The sequence below is a fragment of the Rhinatrema bivittatum genome, chromosome 2, assembly GCF_901001135.1.
Source record: "Rhinatrema bivittatum chromosome 2, aRhiBiv1.1, whole genome shotgun sequence".
NCBI classification, from domain to species: Eukaryota; Metazoa; Chordata; class Amphibia; order Gymnophiona; family Rhinatrematidae; genus Rhinatrema; species Rhinatrema bivittatum.
Genome location: NC_042616.1, coordinates 755,021,655 through 755,040,197, shown reverse-complemented (window position 1 = coordinate 755,040,197; position 18,543 = coordinate 755,021,655). Strand labels below are relative to the sequence as shown.

Below are 18,543 nucleotides of genomic sequence, written 5' to 3'. Positions count from 1 at the left end.
CCTGTAGTACCAAGGATCAGTCCAGGATCCCACCCGCAGGGCTTCGCTACAGTAACGGAGAGTCCGCTCATAATTTCTTAAGTTCTGCTGTTCGCTTGTTTTAGCTCTCCCGGTTGGGGAGCCCAGTTCAAGTTGGAGTTTTTCGATGTTAGTTTGAATTTTTCTAGCCAGTTTGTTACTTGGTTGCATTGCTGCTTTGACATTACGTATGACTGAGGGGCTGTGACTGGCACAGGGGCTTATATATGGCTCCGCCCACAAGTTTTGCTCTGTCTCCACCCGCTGGTGCGGGGTCACAACCCAGGTGTCCTGGACTGATCCTTGGTACTACAGGAACGAAAATTATCAGGTAAGAAACTAATTTTCCTTTCTCACCGGACAGCAGGATGTTAGTCCTCACGAAACCCGCCCGCCACCCCGCGGAGTTGGGTCTGTATACTTTTATTTTAGTTTCGCTTGCGCTTTTTAGCTATAAGACGAGACTGAGGGAGACACCTGTGGCTCACAGGGATAATTGCAGGCTGGGCATGCTCAGTGCACCCAGTGTGCCAGTGTCAGTCAAAGCTTGTTGAAACTTTGACAGAAAAGTTTTCCGTACAGGGCTCCATCCTCGATGTCACCCATTTGTGAGGACTAACATCCTGCTGTCCGGTGAGAACACCTGTTACATCAGGTAAGCAACATTTGCTTTCTCACAGGACAAGCAGGATGGTAGTCCTCACATATGGGTGACATCACAGGATGGAGACCTGTACAGAAAACTTTTCTGTCAGTTTCTATAAAGCTTTGACTGACACTGGCACACTAAGTGCACTGAGCATGCTCAGCCTGCAATTATCCCTGTGACCACAGGTGTCTCCCTCAGTCTTCTTTTTTCCGCTCTGTGGTAAGCATAGCGGTTAGGAGCTCTGTGAGAAATTCTAACACTTTTTTTATATGGAAACACTTAAACTTTACTTCACAAACCCAATATGCGTCTATTCCGCTCCAGACACAGTTTCACATGAACTTCCTGGAGCTTGTAGCCATGAGTTATGCCCTTATGCCTTCCAATACTGCTTCTGCAACAAATCTTTGTGCATACAGACAGACAGCATGGGGACAATGTGCTTTTCCAACACACAAACACGCATAATCTCTTAGCTGCTCTGCTAGGAAGCTCCACAGCTCTACCCTTGGCCCTTGCTCGCTCCATGCATCCTCGGACCACTTATCTGACAGACTTACTGAACGCACTAACAGACCTTCTCCATATAGGTTTCCATCCTCTTGAATGGTCTCAGACTACATGTGTAGCGAGAGAAATCTTCTAGGTCCAAGGTCAACCTAACTTGCCCTCTGTGTCCACATCGAACCATACGGTGCATGTATTCTCCTCCCTACACATTTCCAATGTGTTCCCATAGGCACCTTTGTTCCATCAAGGCCCTATTATAATTGTCTCTTCTGCTGCCTCTCATAGCCAGCACTCTTCTAATGCTGAAACGAGATGGGGTTCACTGTTCCTCAGACCTACGTCTTGGCCGAGACCAGTATGCTTCCCATACTTCTTGGTCTATCACACCAGTAACCAATTCGCCTTTTCACAAGTCAGTCTCATATCATAGACTCACTGATGTTCTCAGGTACTGGTAGTGTCACAAAAACCCTTCCACACCCAAATCCTACCATTCAAAATGGCATGATTTACCACATGACGCTTACAAAAGGGTTTTACCCTTTTTCTTTTTTCTACAACACAAACACACCACTCTTTTTTCTTACTCCCTCGGATTCTGCTCCCCAGACATCCTTCACATGGGTACACCTCGATTCCAATTGGCGAACCACTTGGGAGTGGGGATACCTGTTTAACGGTCAACCCCTTCTGCGTCAGCTTTTCATGGATTATCCACTGATCAAGCCGCCTCTGTTTTCACTAGTCACGGAATGGGACATGTAAATCGTTCTTACAAGACTCATACATTCTCCGTTCGAGCCTTTCCATTCCTCTCACTTAACCGTCTGCCATGGGGAACTCTTTCCCTCATAGACATCACTTCTACTAACAGGGTCAGTGAGTTACACACCTTGTTACATACTTACCTGATCCTGTGTTCCTCCTGCCCGAGTGGTTTTATGTTTTCAACTTCATATTCTTCCTAAGGTAGACTTCGCTTCTCATCTTACTCAGAATATACTCTGCCCACTTTCCCAACACCTCTCTCTCACCTAAGCGAGAGGGTTTTTCCACTCCTTGGACTGGAATAGTGCACTTGCATTCTATCTAGACTGCACTACACTCCATAGGAATTCCACCTAACTCTTTCCTTCTGTGGCAAGAGCCAAGCTGCAAGTTCCAGTGGGCAAACAGACCTATTCCTCCTAATTAATGGTCTGTACTCTTTTCCTACCAACAAGCAGGCATTTCACTATAATACTGTGTGTAACCACACTCTGTTCGTCCGTCCCAGCCTCCATAGCTTACCTTCGGCCAGTGCTGCTTGTACATATTTATCAGGTTGCGACCTGGACCTCTCTCCATACCTTCGCAGCCATTATTGCTTAGATACGACTAGCTGGCATGTGCCATGTTTGGCTAGTCCGTCTACTCCTTTTCAGTTTAACTACCCAACATCCTTCCACCAACCCGTTAAGGGTTTCAGGATGCCCTCCTTTCCAAATTCCACCTCCGTCATTGCGCCTTTTGCGCGTCTTGGGTGCATTTGGTGCATCTCGGGCATCCTCAGCTCGGTACTCACCCATATGTGAGGACTACCATCCTGCTTGTTCTGTGAGAAAGCAAATTTGCTTACCTGTAACAGGTGTTCTCACAGGACAGCAGGATGTTAGTCCTCACGAAACCCACCCGCCACCCCGCGGAGTTGGGTCTGTATACCTTTTTACTTTTATTTAGTTTCGCTTGCGTTTTTTGCTATAAGACGAGACTGAGGGAGACACCTGTGGTCACAGGGATAATTGCAGGCTGAGCATGCTCAGTGCACTCAGTGTGCCAGTGTCAGTCAAAGCTTTATAGAAACTTTGACAGAAAAGTTTTCCGTACAGGGCTCCATCCTGTGATGTCACCCATATGTGAGGACTAACATCCTGCTGTCCTGTGAGAACACCTGTTACAGGTAAGCAACATTTGCTTTATCCAGCTAAGTGGGGGTGGGGGGAATTTGGTTTTTCAGGGAGGAGCTATTTAGCCAGTTAACATAGCCAGATAAGTAGTGGTATTCAAACTTATCTGGTTATGTTAACTGGATAAGGTAGACCTGCTCTTTAAAGGCAAGATTTTTCCACATAAAGAAAACATATATCAACTACTAATTTGAGAAAACATTTTATTTTGCACTATTTGTACATTTCATTTGAACTTTAAATTTAAGTAGAAAAAAAATATTAATTGGGACTAATGATTACATACTTAGGTCTTAAAGCTGACTTTGATAAAGACCTTGAGTGCTACAATTGTCCCTAGCTATTCTTTTTGATTTTCTGTGAATTCAAGAAAGCATAGAAAGGAGTAGAGATTCTTTAGAAGTTGGAAAGAGGGGGTAAGGCTGGTGATACAAAGGCTCTTTGGTATTGCCATTGGTAGGGAACAATATGTTGGCCTGTCCTATTTTTATTTGGCATTGGTTTCTAGGGATGTGAATCGTGTGATCGATCGTCTTAACGATCGATTTTGGCTGGGGGGGGGGGGAGGGAAATCTGATCGTCGTGTTTTTGTTTTTTTTTTTAATCGTAAATCGGGGGAGGGCGGGAAAACCGGCACACCAAAACAACCCTAAAACCCACCCCGACCCTTTAAAACAAATCCCCCACCCTCCCGAACCCCCCCCAAAATGTTTTAAATTACCTGGGGTCCAGTAATTTAATTACCTGGGGTCGCAGCCGAGGCCCGAGAGCGGCACGATCTCCCGCTCTCGGGCCACGGCTGCGTTAATAGAAATGGCGCCGGTGGCCCTTTGCCCTTACCATATGACAGGGCAAAGGTAGCGCCGGCGCCATTTTGGTTCCTGTCACCCAACGTCTCGTGTGCAGGAGATCGCTCCCGGACCCCCGCTGGACCCCCAGGGACTTTTGGCCAGCTTGGGGGGGCCTCCTGATCCCCACAAGACTTGCCAAAAGTCCAGCGGGGTTCCGGGAGCGACCTCCTGCACTCGCGCTGTATTGCCAATATTCAAAATGGCGCTGGCTCTACTTTTGCTCTTACTATGTCATATGGGTTGGGGCTAGAGGGTTTCGTATGACATAGTGAGGGCAAAGGTAGCGCCGGTGCCATATTCAAAATATTCTTGTGGGGGTCAGGAGGCCCCCCCCAAGCTGGCCAAAAGTCCCTGGGGGTCCAGCGACGACCGGGCCCGCCCCCCGACATGCCCCCCTCGGAGAACCCCGGGACTTACGCGAGTCCCGGGGCTCTGCGCGCGCCGGTAGGCCTATGTAAAATAGGCTCACCGGCGCGCAGGGCCCTGCTCGCCTAAATCCGCCCGGTTTTGGGCGGATTTAGGCGAGCAGGGCTCTGAAAATCCGCCCCATAGTGAGGGCAAAGGTAGCGCCGGCGCCATTTTGAATATTGGCAATACGGCGCGAGTGCAGGAGGTCGCTCCTGGACCCCCACTGGACTTTTGGCAAGTCTTGTGGGGGTCAGGAGGCCCCCCCAAGCTGGCCAAAAGTCCCTGGTGGTCCAGCAGGGGTCCGGGAGCGATCTCCTGCACTCGTGACGTCGGGTGACAGGAACCAAAATGGCGCCAGCGCTACCTTTGCCCTGTCATATGGTAAGGGCAAAGGGCCACCGGTGCCATTTCTATTAACGCAGCCATGGCCCAAGAGCGGGAGATCGCGCCGGGACCCCCCCACTGGACCCCAGGTAATTTAAAACATTTTGGGGGGGTTCGGGAGGGTGGGGGATTTGTTTTAAAGGGTCGGGGTGGGTTTTAGGGTTGTTTTGGTGTGCCGGTTTTCCCGCCCTCCCCTGATTTATGATTTTTTGACGATAAATCGGGGGAATTGTTATTGTATCGCGGCTCTAACGATTTTTGACGATTTAAAATATATCTGACGATTGTTTTAAATCGTCAAAAAACGATTCACATCCCTATTTGTTTCCATTTATTTGCAGCATTTGGACTCATTTAAAATTTTATTTTATTTTTTTGAACAGAAATATGGAACTATTTTCAGAGGGTTCTGGTGAAGAGATATGCTACAGAGCGCAATGGCATTAATGTTATAACTGGACCATCTCTTCGATTATGACTATGATGGCTTACATGATACGCCAGAAAAAATCAAACAGTAAGACAGTCACACTTTATTTTTTCTAGTTTTTGATTTTTGTTTGTTACTTCTGAATAAGGTGTCCTGTCATTTTTTATTTTGGGTTCTTTGATCAACTTTAGACTAACTGGAAAAATTACTTTTAAGATAGAATATTTAAAGACTTGAGTTAATTCAGTTGTCTTTTATAAGTGCCTTTTTTTTAGCTTTTCATTGATTTCCAATTGAAATTGTTTTTTTGTACAAAAAAAGTTCACGCTCTCTTTTAGAAAAACAGTACATAACATTACAGGAAAACCATACTTGTTAACCTCAGGCATAGAGAGATGTGAAATACAAAGCAGGAAAAGAAGGAAGCAGTGTATTTACAGAGGACTTAGAGCTTGTCATAAAACCATACCTAAGTAGTGTCCACAGAGAATGACAGAAGTCAGAAATGAGGGGAGGGGCACCAGCAGAAAACAGTACCTATCATAAGGATAGGAGGAATTGGAACACTTGGCAAAATGTCAGCATAATAAATGAAATTTAACTGTACTGAGGATAAAAGGAGAAGGAGAAATACAGGAAAGGTCTGAAACCTTGAGGATTAGTTTAATAAAGTAGATTCGAGATGCAATAGTTGGGCTTACTTAATGCCCTAAAGTGCATTACTGCAATAGCATTGAACAATGAATATAAGTGCTAGTAATGAAATGAGCCTGTTAAAATTAAAGGGATCTGAAGTAAATGAATCTTTTTTGCAAGTTAATGTGATAACCCACTTTAGTGACAGAGCTTTTAGACCCTGGACTCTCCCTGAAGTCCAGTTGGTCTCCAGATCTCCAAATTATCTGCTCTTCTCTTCCCAGGGCAGAGACTCCAGTGAAGGAGGGCGGGGGAGGAGTATCCTGATGAGCAAACGTCTTTCTCTTAATTTCCCTTTCTTGTTGGTAAAATGGGATCTTCCAAGGTGAAAGCTCTAAGACTCAGCACAGCAGTGAAACCTATCTCTCCCCATGCCTGGACAGAAAGGGTGGCAGTAAAAAATTCCTCCTGAAACAAAACAGCAAAAACCTCACAAAAATACTCAGATTTGTTCAGTACAGTCACCACGTCCAAGCACTAGATATGAGATGGATTCAGCAGGTTTCCTCTCTTTCTGTCCTTCCCAAGGGATTTTTCTACCTGATTCAGGACTAGGGAATCTAAGAAAAGTCTAAAAAATCCTTCAACAATAATCCAAAAAAGAAAAGAGACACCCTCACCAACCAGGTTGTGGATTTGAGAAGTGACTGTCCCCTTCTTATTCTGTGCAGCCAAGGGAAGAGAGGCCTAGCCTACTAGGAATAGGGCAACCAACAAAAAATGTAGATCCTTCTCCTTCCAAACAAAAATGCCACACAGATCTCTCACTCTGCCTGCACTTAGCAGGCTGGCGCATACCACAGCAGCCACCATACAGCAGTGCTGTAGCAAGTGGTTTGCTCCACTCCAAATTCCTTTACCCCAGGATTTGGACCAGGGTCAAGTGATGTAGATCCTAAGGAGGTCTCTACATACACTTTATTCAAATCAATTCTAGGCTTAGCATATTATGAAACTGGAAAGTACATTCTTCTGTTTGAATTGGGTTGTGGAATGAGAGAAAAGCAATCATGCAGAGTTAATTTAATGTCATCATATTACACTGCTAATTTGCATATCTGGGACACTGAAATAAAGGCCAATATGAACATTGTATCCACAAATATTGCACTGACACTACAAACAGCTGGTGTGTGTATGCATGTGTATGCCAATGTGATCATTGGCAAGGCAGTGATTTAGAACAGTGGTGGGCAATTCCAGGCCTCGAGGGCTGCAAACCAGTTGGGTTTTCAAGATATCCCTAATGAATATGCATATGAGAGTTTTATATGCACTCTGCCTCAGTTATATTCAAATTCATTAGGGATATCCTGAAAACCTGACTGATTTGCATCCCTCAAGGACCAGAATTGTCCACCCCTGATTTAGAAACTTTAAATTAAATCCATTGTAATTATTTTTCCTATGGTCAGGGCAGATAGCACTTGGGACAGAAGCTCAAGTTAGTATCTGTCACTGCATTAGAAGCTTATAACTTGGTAGCTGTCATACTTCTAATGCTGCAAAGCATTTGGAATTATTAAAATCTGAATATATATGTCTCATATTATAACAGTGAATACAAATATGTGATGGTAGAGCTGGCTCTGTGGCTCAGGCCAGAGTGCTTTGTTCTGTATCATGGAGGACCTGACTTGACTCCCCTTCTCATGGATGGTTAGGCCTAGGTACTTAATGGAGGCAGTGCTTCAAAGCCCCAAAAGGGTAGAAAGATGGCTTCTGCTAAAGTAATGTTCTCTACCAGCCAAACTGTTGCGATCCCCCCTGCTGCTGCGCTGCAGGAGGTCTCTTACCTTCCTCCAGAGGCCGCTCTGAAGCCTGGGCCTCGCCTGCGCATCATCCAGGACTTGCTCCAGGGCCTGAGAGGCCTAGCTGTGCCTGTGGCTTGCATGCCTCAGCGTTTGGACTTCCTGTTGGGCGACGCCCTTCCCTAGGGGCTGGCCCGCTGCTCTCTACCCTAGTTATAGGACCAGCGGTGGGCGGTCCTGGCAAGCTCCTCCCAGGGAGTTGCCTTCTACCTCCGGTATTTAAGGACTTTCTGTTCACTGTGTCTTGGCCTTGGATCTGAGCATTACAGTCGCCTGTAACCTAGCCGATCTAGGTCCTCCATGTTTGATGGCGCCTTGTCCTGTCTCTGCTTGATGTTCCTGATGTCCAGTGTCTCTGCCTTGATGTCTGTCTCTGACCCTGCCTAGATGTTTGTTCCTGTGCCTGCCAGCCGTAAGGGCTTCGGATGTGAGTTTCCCAGCATCGGAGTCCTGTTCGCCTGGGTCTTCCCGGGCCCTCCTTCTCAGCGTGGTCCGCGACCAGCCTCCCAGGGCTGTGTAGGGCGCGTCTGGGACAGGGTGGTCCGTGACTCAGTCCCACGGGTGGGCTGAGTAGGGCGCCCTGATGGACAGTGCAATGTTCCCGTCCAGCCTTGTCTACAGTGTCTGCTTCAGCCCGTACCCTGATGTCTTCCTCTACCAGCCGAGGGGGCTTCGGATGTGAGTATCCCAGCATCGGAGTTCCTACTCGCCTGGATCCTTCTAGTGTCTCGCTTCAGCCCTTGTCCTGATGTCTCCGTCTGCTTCAGCCTGCTTCTGCCCTGTCTGATGTCGTCTGTTTAAGGACTCTGTCTGCCCTCGCCTCTGTCCGGCCTGCTGCCCATTGCCGTTCCCTGCGGCGGGTCCGAAAGGGCCGGGAACAGTCGGAGGACCGTTCACTAGTCAACTTTCCCGTGTTGGCTACCATGGGCATGCAGGTCCGGCTGAGGGCCGGACTCCCTGTTTCTGTTCCTGCCTGCCTGGCTCACCATGCCTGCTCAGCTCACCTCCCACGGTGTGGCCTTGGGCTCCTCCTGGGGTCCTGCCGTGGCCCAAGGGCTCACCACCCGCCCGAGACGACCGCGCCCGTGCGCGCTCGTAACACAAACAGTGTTGATGAGGTGCCTTTATAACCCTGGGGTCAGCAAGAGATACTGAAGCTTGCCAATAGGACCATGATCACATGGGATATTTCCATACCAATTGCTAAAAAAAAAAAAACCAAACCTCAATGGTAGAATGCTGGACATAGTGATAATGGAGAAGCACAAGAACAACTTTGCCAACAGAAGTATTAGTGCCAAGTGACTATGGAGAGAGAGAGGGAGAGAGAGATTATCAAGTAAGATACAATTGGAGACTAAGAAATAATGGCAGAAAGATGTAGAAATTGGAGAAATTACTTACCTGATAATTTTGTTTTCCTTAGTGTAGACAGATGGACTCAGGACCAGTGAGTTATGTGTTCATCTGCTAGCAGATGGGAGACGGAGTCAGGTTTCAAAGCTTACGTCACCCTAGATATACCCCTGCAGTGACCTCAGCTCTTAAGTATTCTCTTCGAAAAGCCATTGTGGACATATATATCGAAGAACTTGATTAGAATTTGGATACAACTTGATTAAACCCTTTGTTAACAAAACTTGATTTAAAACTTGATTAAAAACTGGAGACCGCCAGTGAACTCAATCAATATAAACATCGAAACCAGCCATAGTGTGGATGCCCTGAACTTAGGGGTAGGGCAATGGCTTACCTGTATTCATATGGAGTCAAGGTTCACCTCATGGGTGATTCCTTGGTGCCTCTCCTGGGTAGCTGTAGGCGGGATCCTGAGTCCATCTGTCTACTCTAAGGAAAAAGAAATTATCAGGTAAGTAATTTCTCCATTTCCTAGCATGTAGCCAGATGGACTCAGGACCAGTGGGATGTACAAAAGCTACTCCCAAATGGGGCAGGAGGTGCCCGTGGTCCAGTTAGCACTGCCCTTGCAAAGACTGCGTCCTCTTGAGCCTGGACGTCCAGGTGGTAGAACCTGAAGAAGGTGTGTAGGGAAGATCACGTTACTGCTCGACAGATGTTGGCGGGTGACAGTAACTTAGCCTCTGTCCAGGATACTGCCTAGGCCCTGTAGAATGAGCTTTGACCTGAAGGGGTAAAGGCTTCCCTGCCTCTACGTAAGCTGCCTTGATTACTTATTTATTTATTTATTTATTTATTTACAAGCCGTTAAGCCCGTTAAAACTGGCTACATTAACATTTTTTTTTTGGATCATTTCCTTCCCCCTCATGCTCCCTCCCACCTCCCCCACTCTCTCCCCTCAGTCACTCCTCTCTCTCCCCCCCTCCCTCCTCCCCTCAGTCACTCCCCCCTCCTCCCTCCCTCAGTCACTCCCATCTCCCCCTCCCCCAGTCACTCCCCCCTCCCCCCAGTTACTCCTCTCTCCCCCCCTCCCCTCCCCTCCCCTCAGTCACTCCTCCCTCCCTCCTCCCCTGAGTCACTCCTCCCTCCCCCCTCCCTCTTCCCCTCAGTCACTCCTCCCTCCCCTCTGTCACTCCTCCCTCCCCCCTCCCCTGAGTCACTCTCTCTCCCCCCTCCCCTCAGTCCCTCCTCCTCCCCTCAGTCACTCCTCTCTCCCCCTCCCTCCTCCCCTCAGTCACTCCTCTCTCCCTTCTCCCTCCTCCCCTCAGTCGATCTCCGCCGAAGACCCGGAGCGGCGGGAGCGGCAGCGGCGGCCCGAAGACCCGGAGCGGCAGGAGCGGCGGCCCGAAGACCCGGAGCGGCGGCGGCACACATGCCGCCGCCGCTCCGGGTCTTCGGGCCGCCGCTCCTGCCGCTCCCGCCACTCCGGGTCTTCGGGCCGGTGCCGCCGCCGGCCACTCCCGCCGCTCCGGGTCTTCGGGCCGCCGCTCCTGCCGCTCCTACAGCGCCATTTTTATTTTTAAAAGGCACACTGTGACCGACGTGCTCGCATGCGCGGTAGAGCTGCTCTCTACTGCGCATTTGCGGCACGTCGGTCAACCTTCGTTTATTAGGTTAATTTCAGATTTTTATATACCGGCATTCGAGACAGCAGTCACATCGTGCTGGTTCACATAAAACAGGGGTGCATAGTAAACATAACTATAACAATGGTGCGGAAAAGGCAGTTACATATAACAGGGTGATAAGAACTTGGCTGAGAAGGAAGAGAAAGGACAGGTTATAATTCACACAGGTAAACGATAGAAGATAAGGTTAACCATGGAGTAGTTGGAGAATAGTTAACCATGTTGGAGATTAATTAACCATGGTGTGGTTGGATATTAGGGGTGGCTTGGAGGTGTTCGATCAATTGGCCTCCGGAAAGCTTGTGTGAATATCCAGGTCTTTAGTCTTTTTTTGAAGGTTGAGATGCATGGTTCTGTTCTGATGTTTGATTCTTTGATCCAGTGGGCTATAGTAGCTCGAGAAGCCGCTTCGCCCTGTTTCTTCCCGCCATGAAGAATAAACAAGCGATCTGACTTGCACACCGGTTCCGAGTGCTCTAGGTACCGCACTAGGAGTCTGCCAATGTTTACATGGCGAAGAAGGCGGGAGTCTTCTGCGTCCTTGTGTCCCTCCGGAGATGGTAAGGAGATGGATTGATTCAAGTGAAACGCCAAGACCACCTTTGGGAAGAAGGAGGGGACAGTGCGAAGCTGTACTGTTCCTGGAGTAAATCAAAGGAATGGTTCCTGACAGGATAGTGCCTATAGTTCTGAGATGCGATGGGCTGAGCATTTTGCCACCAAGAATATGTCTGTAGTGTTAATAGGCATAGCGACAGACTGTGCATCAGTCTGAAGGAAGGTCCTGCTAGGAAGTCCAGTACTAGATTGAGGTTCCATAGAGGGTCCGGCCACTTTAAGGGTGGGCGGAGTTGTTTAACCCCTTTAAGGCCAAGTCCGGATGTGCCGATAGACTGTTTCCGTTCACCTCGGCTCTGAAGCAGGAGAGGGCTGCTATGTAGTCCTTGAGGGAATTGAGGGGCAAACCTTTCCTCAGGCCATCCTGTAAAAATTCCAGAATCTTGGGAATCTTGGCCATTCGTGGGGGCACCCCGTGGCCCTCACACCAGGCCTCAAGTATTCTCCAGACCCATATGTATGCCTGGGACGTTGAGAACTTCCATGCGAGAAGCAAGGTGGCAATCACGGCCATCTAGTAACCATGCTTCTTCAGGCGAGCCTTCTCAAGGGCCAGACTGTAAGAGAGAATCGAGAGGGATCTTTGTGAAAAATCGGGCCCTGCTGGAGAAAGTCCCTATGTGGGGGGAGGCACAGAGGACTCCCCAAGAGGAGCCTTCGCATGTCTGCATACCACAGGCGTCTGGGCCAATCTGGGGCCACTCTGTGGTGTTCTATCTTGCGAATTATCTTGCCCAGTAGAGGTTATGGGGGGAAGGCGTACAGTAAGTCTTCCTCTGGCCAGGTCTGGACAAGGGTGTCGATCCCTTGGGAGTACTGATCTCGTCTTTGACAGAAGAACTGGGGAATTTTGCATTGTGAGATGTGGCCAGTAGGTCCATGGCCGGGAGGCCCCAGCGATTTATTAGAAGCTGGAAGCCTTTGGTCAACAGCATCCATTTCCCCAGGTCCAGGCGTTCCCTGCTGAGGAAGTCCGCTGTGATGTTGTCTTTTACTGCAGTGTGGGAGGTCGAGATCCCTTTAGGTTTAACTCCGCCCATTCCATAAGGGGGTCTATTTCCAGAGACACCTGATGGCTCTAGGTTCCTCCCTGGCGGTTGATGTAGGCAGCTGTTGTTGCGTTGTCCAACATCACCTGGATCGCTTGCTCCTGGAGCCTGTGGCTGAACTGCAGGAATGCTAGTCTGACCGCTCGAGCTTCCAGGCGGTTTATGTTCCAGTTCCCCTCTTCCTTGGTCCATTGTCCCTGGGCTGTCAGTTCCTGACAGTGAGCTCCCCACCCTCGGAGGCTCATGTTTGTCGTGAGGACGATCCAGCTCAGTGTGGATAGACTTACGCCCTTGCTTAGGTGGATTTCCTATAGCCACCACTGGAGCCGAGAGCATACCTCCATTGGTAGGTGGAGGCAAATCGAGTAGTCTTGAGACAGTGGGTTCCAGTGTGACAGTAAGGAGTGTTGGAGAGGCCACATGTGAGCCCTTGCCCACGGTACTATTTCCAGTGTTGATGCCATGAGGCCGAGGACTTGAAGATAGTCCCACGCCTTGAGGCGCATTGTGGTTGTCAACCGAAGTACTTGGTCCATCAGTTTCCTCCTCCATGGGAGAAAGGAGGAAGACCTTGTTCTGCTTGGTTTCAAATCGGGCTCCCAGGTACACTAAGGACTGGGAGGGCTTGAGGCTGCTCTTATCCATGTTCATGACCCAACCGAGTTCCTGTAGGAGGGACCTGACTCTGCTGGTCACCTGGAGGCTCTCTTCCACTGACTTTGCCCTGATCAGCCAGTCATCAAAGTAGGGGTGCACCAGGATACCTTCTTTCCTCAGTGCTGCCGCTACGACCACCATAATTTTGGAGAATATTCTGGGGGCAGTTGCCAGACCAATGGATAATGCCCGGAACTGGTAATGGCAGCCCAGCACCGCAAAGCGTAGAAAATGCTGGTGGTCTTGATGGACTGAAATATGAATGTAGGCTTCGGAGAGGTCCAGGGAGGTTAAGAACTCTCCCGTTTGCACTGCCATTATGACAGAGCGGAGGATTTCCATGCGGTCGTGCATTATCCACAGATAACGGTTGATACTCTTGAGATCCAGGATGGGCCGGAATGAGCCCTCTTTTTTGTATACGATAAAATAGATGGAATAATGCCCCATATTTACTTGGGGTGTAGGTACCGGAATTATAGCCCTCAGACTGAGGAGCATTATCAGTGTGGATTTCGCTGCCAGTTTCTTGAGCTGGGAGTAGTAAGGTGATATCATGAACCTGTCCCGAGGGATGCTGCGAAATTCCAGAGTGTAGCCTTCTTGTATGATGTCCAGTACCCATTTGTTCAATGTGATCTTGACCCACTGCTGGTAGAAGAGGGGAAGGCGACCCCCTATTTCCTTTTCCCGTGGATGGATCAGCCCAACTTCATTGGGGAGCTCGGTCGAGCCTGAGCCCGAATCTGTCCCTCTTTTGGGTTGCTGGTTCCGAAAGGACTGAGACCTCCCCAAGGGTCGAGGTGACTGGAACAACAGGTTTCTGTAGGGCCAGAATCATTGGGAGCCCCTAGCCTTGACCCCTCATGGGAGAGGGGCGCTGAGACCTCTTTTTCCTATCTTCCGGTAGTCGAGGCACAGGAGATTTGCTCCACTTACTGGCTAGCTTCTCCAACTCGCTTCCGAATAGGAGGGATCCCTTAAAGGGCATCTTTGTGAGGGTTCACCTTAGAGGTTGCGTCTGCTGACCAGTTCCGCAGCCATAGCTGTCTTCTGGCCGCCACCACTGAGGCTACTCCTCTGCCCGAGGTATGCACTAGGTCTGAACTTGCATCTGTCAGGAAGGCTGCGGCGGATTCAATCACCACTCCGGCTTGCGCCCCAGAGCTATCTGCCTCTCTCGAGAGGCGCAAGCAGGAGTGAGCCACCAGGGCACAGCAGGAAGCGATCTGCAGTGTCATTGCTGTCATGTCAAAGGCTTGCCTCAGTGCGCATATGTGTAAGCGGTCGGTTATGTGCGCGGTTATACACGTATTTGCGCATGTTAGGCGCACAGAAGGCTGGCCCACACCGCGTGTACCGACAGCTGAAGGGGGAAAATGGCGCTGCACCAAACCGCGCGCAAGATGGCGCCGCCGTGGATCACACGTGGAGAGTCGACCAAGCCGAAAATGGGGCCTAGCCTATTGGAGTTGCTGCTCGGAAACTCCCTTCCCTCACCCGAACGGAGATCGGGAATGAAGTCTGTACAGCGTGCCAAGCAAGGAGACCAGTGGAAAGACTTACCGAAGCCCTTCCACATCTCTGGATCGGAGGAGTTCTTCTCTACTTACTGCCAAAGCCCTCTCCGCCCATGTCTGTACTCAGCACTTACCGGCTGAGTACAGAGATGGGCGGAGAGGGCTTTGGCCTTTAGCATCATGCTTGGCTTCTGCACCTGCTGCCTTTCAGCTGCTTCAGCAGCTAAGTCCACGCTGGGAACCGGCTACCGGACCAAGGCACACCTCTGAGGGATCTCAGAAATCACCTCAGGAATTCCCAACTGGGGGAGGGACCCTTAGGTATCACCACAGGAGAGCGGGGCTCGATCTTCCTTTAAAGTGAAGATAAAAAATTTCTTTCTTTGGATTAGTGCTGCAATCCCACCATCACCATGCTAGTGTGGGGATAGCATCCACATCTACTAGGAGATGGAGAGATACTGAAGAGCCGAGGTCACTGCAGGGGTATATCTAGGGTGAAGTCAGCTTTGAAACCTGACTACATCTCCCATCTTCTAGCAAAGGAACACATAACTCACTGGTCCTGAGTCCATCTGGCTGCATGCTAGGCAAGTCCCAATTATTTTAGGCACCACCTGACCGATTAAATGGAACGTCCAAGTTCACTCACTATTTTGTCTGTGTATATTACATCTTACAAATTCCTAAGAGAGCTCTCTTTGGCACAATGCTAGTATTAGCTGTAAATTTGAGAAATTTAAATTGCTACCAACGTGCCTTGGCTTAAGACTGAGGTTCATTTCTGTGATGGTATGTGCAGAACAAACATGTTTGGAGGCATTGATCCATGCAATACCATCTGGGGTGGAAAGCTAGGAGGGTGACATTAAAAATGTTTATGCATGTAACTTTGGAGTTACACGCACAAAAGCTGAGTTCTGAATTATTTTCCGTTATGGGACGCGGAACCTTCTGTAAACAAAAAATATATTCGGACACAAAGGGGTGGTAATGGAGGTGTTTTGGGCTGGGGCTTAACATTATCTGGTGTGCATGCATATTTGGCACTGTCCAAATAAAGCTGACTGCGTATGTATATCCGATAATATTTAGAGGGATCAATGTGTTAGTCTGTTGAGGCAAAAATGACACAAGGTGGGTGGCACCTTATAGATTAGCCAATTTATTAAGGCATGCGCTTTCAAGGACAGAGTCTACTTTGCCAGATGCAGAATTTGATGTAGTGGACTCTGTCCTTGAAAGCTCATGACTCAATAAATTGGTTAATCTGTAAAGTGCCTCCTGCTTCATGTCATTTTTATCCAAGAATATTCAGCAGGAAATTTATCCAGCTAAATCCCCCTGAATATCTGGATCAAGTTGCATGCATATCTTTACCCCGTCGAACTTACCCACTTGTTGGCTCTCTGAATATTGTCCTCTGTGATGATTAAAAGGAAAAGGGGAAAATTAAATATTTAGTTGATTTTAATTTGTCATGACTTTTTCCTCCTTACAGGTATGTTGCTGGCTCTATACCAGTTCCAACCCATTACTACAGTATCATCACAAGTTGTTTGGATTTTAGTCAGCCTGTTGACAAGTGTGATGGAGCATTATCTGTTTTTTCCTTTATATTTCCTCATCGACCAGACAATGATGAAAACTGTAACGTAAGTTCAAAGCCATTGCTTGTGCAGTGACTAATAAATTGTGTCATAGGCATGTTTAACTGGTGCTAAAATATCCTGTTTCAAATCCAAATGTGTATTTTTTTTAACCTTTTTCAGGATTAATAAGTATAGCTTTTTATACTGAATTTGTAAAATATCGAAATGCCATGTAATTATTACAACTTGTGTACCTGTTAGGGTGGTGAATGTTCAGAGTTGTATGTTACAGCTACATTTTTTGAAGTGGATTGAATCCCTGAATAGGTTTCCCCCCACCCCCCCTCCCATATATAAAAGCAGCTGTTCATTATTGCACTTACTGCCACAAAAATTTCTGATGGTCTGCTGTTGCCATGCTGGTTTGGCTTTCCCGGAGTTTAGGATCTGCTATGCCTGATCGATGCATTGCCTTGATGACCTGGCTGCTTTTACAGTATCACCAGAATTACAAGGAAAAGTCTATAAAGTGCTTAAACAAAAATAATACAAACATGGAAGCAGAAAAAGACTGTATGTCCTGTCTAGTCTGCCCAACTAACTTAGTTTTAAAATTCCCCTCACTCCCTCTGAGATCCCCTGTCCAAAGGGCAGGACGTTCTTCTACAGAGACAGCTTCTTCTTAGTTGCCTGGTCTTAATGGACTGTACAAGTGGGTTCCAAACTCTGTATCTGAGACACTGTAAAGGCCAAAGACCAGCAGTTCCAAAATCCATTCTTTCAGTTCCCATCATCAGGTCTGGTCCTTGATAAATTTTCATGAAATGCATGTACTTTCCCTGATATCCAAGATGATGTCCATATTTTTCTTCTGTAAACCAGACAAATTGGAGCTACACCCATACTGGATATGGGAAACTCTGGTATATAGTGAATACAGAAAATGACTTAAGGGCCCCTGGAATATTATTACATTGCTATTAGCTTTAGTTTATTCTTCTGAATCTGTTTTGTTTTCCACTGGTCGAATGTCTTAGTAGTGAGTCACACTTAGAAGCAGAAATGTCACCTTCTGATTGCTGAATATAAGCTAGAAGGGAATAAAGTAGTTTAAAGGATCAAAGGAGAATTAAAAAAAAAAAGGATTCCCAGAACTGATTTTAAAAACTGGAGCCCAAGTGTCTGCAAATGTAATGTTCTCATATTTGTGTATCTCCCGTACGCATAGGTTTCCTAATGTCCAATCAAATTGGAGAAGGGTTTAAGAGACGAGACTGCTTCCCAATATTGACTTGCATCTAAACAAATAAAAAATGTTTTAATGTGTACTTTGCCCCTCTCTTTCCCTCATTAATATATGCCCCCTTCCCAGATGGCATAGTTGGGAGATTCAGGGACCTTCACTGGTCCTAGTAGTTTTTTTTTTAGACTATTCCTTTGCATCCTATGTGGTGGCAAGCAAGACATTGGTTTTCCTTTCTTTCTCATGGGGCGCAGTCTGTTGCCCCAGACTGCACCCCAGCCCTGTCGGACAACAGATTTGAATAAGATTTTTCTGCACTGCTGCCTGGGCTGGAAAAATGTTAATTTTAACGGTTTTTCCTAGCTTTCTTGGGTCTTTTTTTTTACTTGCAATTTTTAAAGACTGATCTAGTGAGACTTTTTTCTTTTTTCCTTTGATCCTTTAAGATACCTACTTGCAGCAAGTAGCATTGCCGCTTTGTAATGGCTCTTTCTCAACTATTTTGATTTTCTTTCTGCTCTTAAAATGAGATCCCAGATTTCCACTTAGGCTCTAACAACTTCTGTAAGATTATTAGTTTTATATAGGAAAACAATTGGTAAAATGATTTCCCATCAGGTATTCTTTAATCTTGTTTTGGTAAAGTCTTGTCACACCCCTCTTTTAAAGAGACATTTCTTGTTGAAAAGTAGTTAATCATACCACTTTTGCTAATTACCTATTAAAATTGGTCTCTCTGTATAAGAAGGTTGGATCCTATGCTACTTCCAGAAAAAGAAATGTTAATAGTTATATTAGGAAACCTTGCAGCAGTGGCGGGAGTGGGGGTTGGGGTGGAGATTCATACAATGTGCAATATACACATGTTTGTAGTATGCGGGCATTGGGAAGAGTAAACCAATGTATCCGCTTGATTATCATTTGTATTGCTTGTCTGGCATTGTGTATGAAAAGTTCAATAAAAAGATTTGAAATATAAAATCTGAGTTGGGGTAAAACCAAGCTAAATATTTGAGTACCAACTAGTGATTTGAACCGGGCACTCCCTCTGATTAAAGACTGGCCATGATGAATGTTTATTAGGTTTGCTGCATCAGCACAGTCTGCTTCTGA

At 47.4% G+C, this 18,543-nt stretch overlaps 1 protein-coding gene across 1 annotated transcript in view; it reads left to right on the top strand.

The window, feature by feature from the left end:
- ENPP2 (ectonucleotide pyrophosphatase/phosphodiesterase 2) overlaps nucleotides 1-18,543 on the top strand; it is a 639,793-nt gene that overhangs the window by 539,018 nt on the left and 82,232 nt on the right. Inside the window, 3 exon segments of the mRNA XM_029591948.1 lie at nucleotides 5,150-5,229; nucleotides 5,231-5,283; nucleotides 16,097-16,250. Of these exon segments, the coding sequence (XP_029447808.1) occupies nucleotides 5,150-5,229; nucleotides 5,231-5,283; nucleotides 16,097-16,250 (287 nt within the window).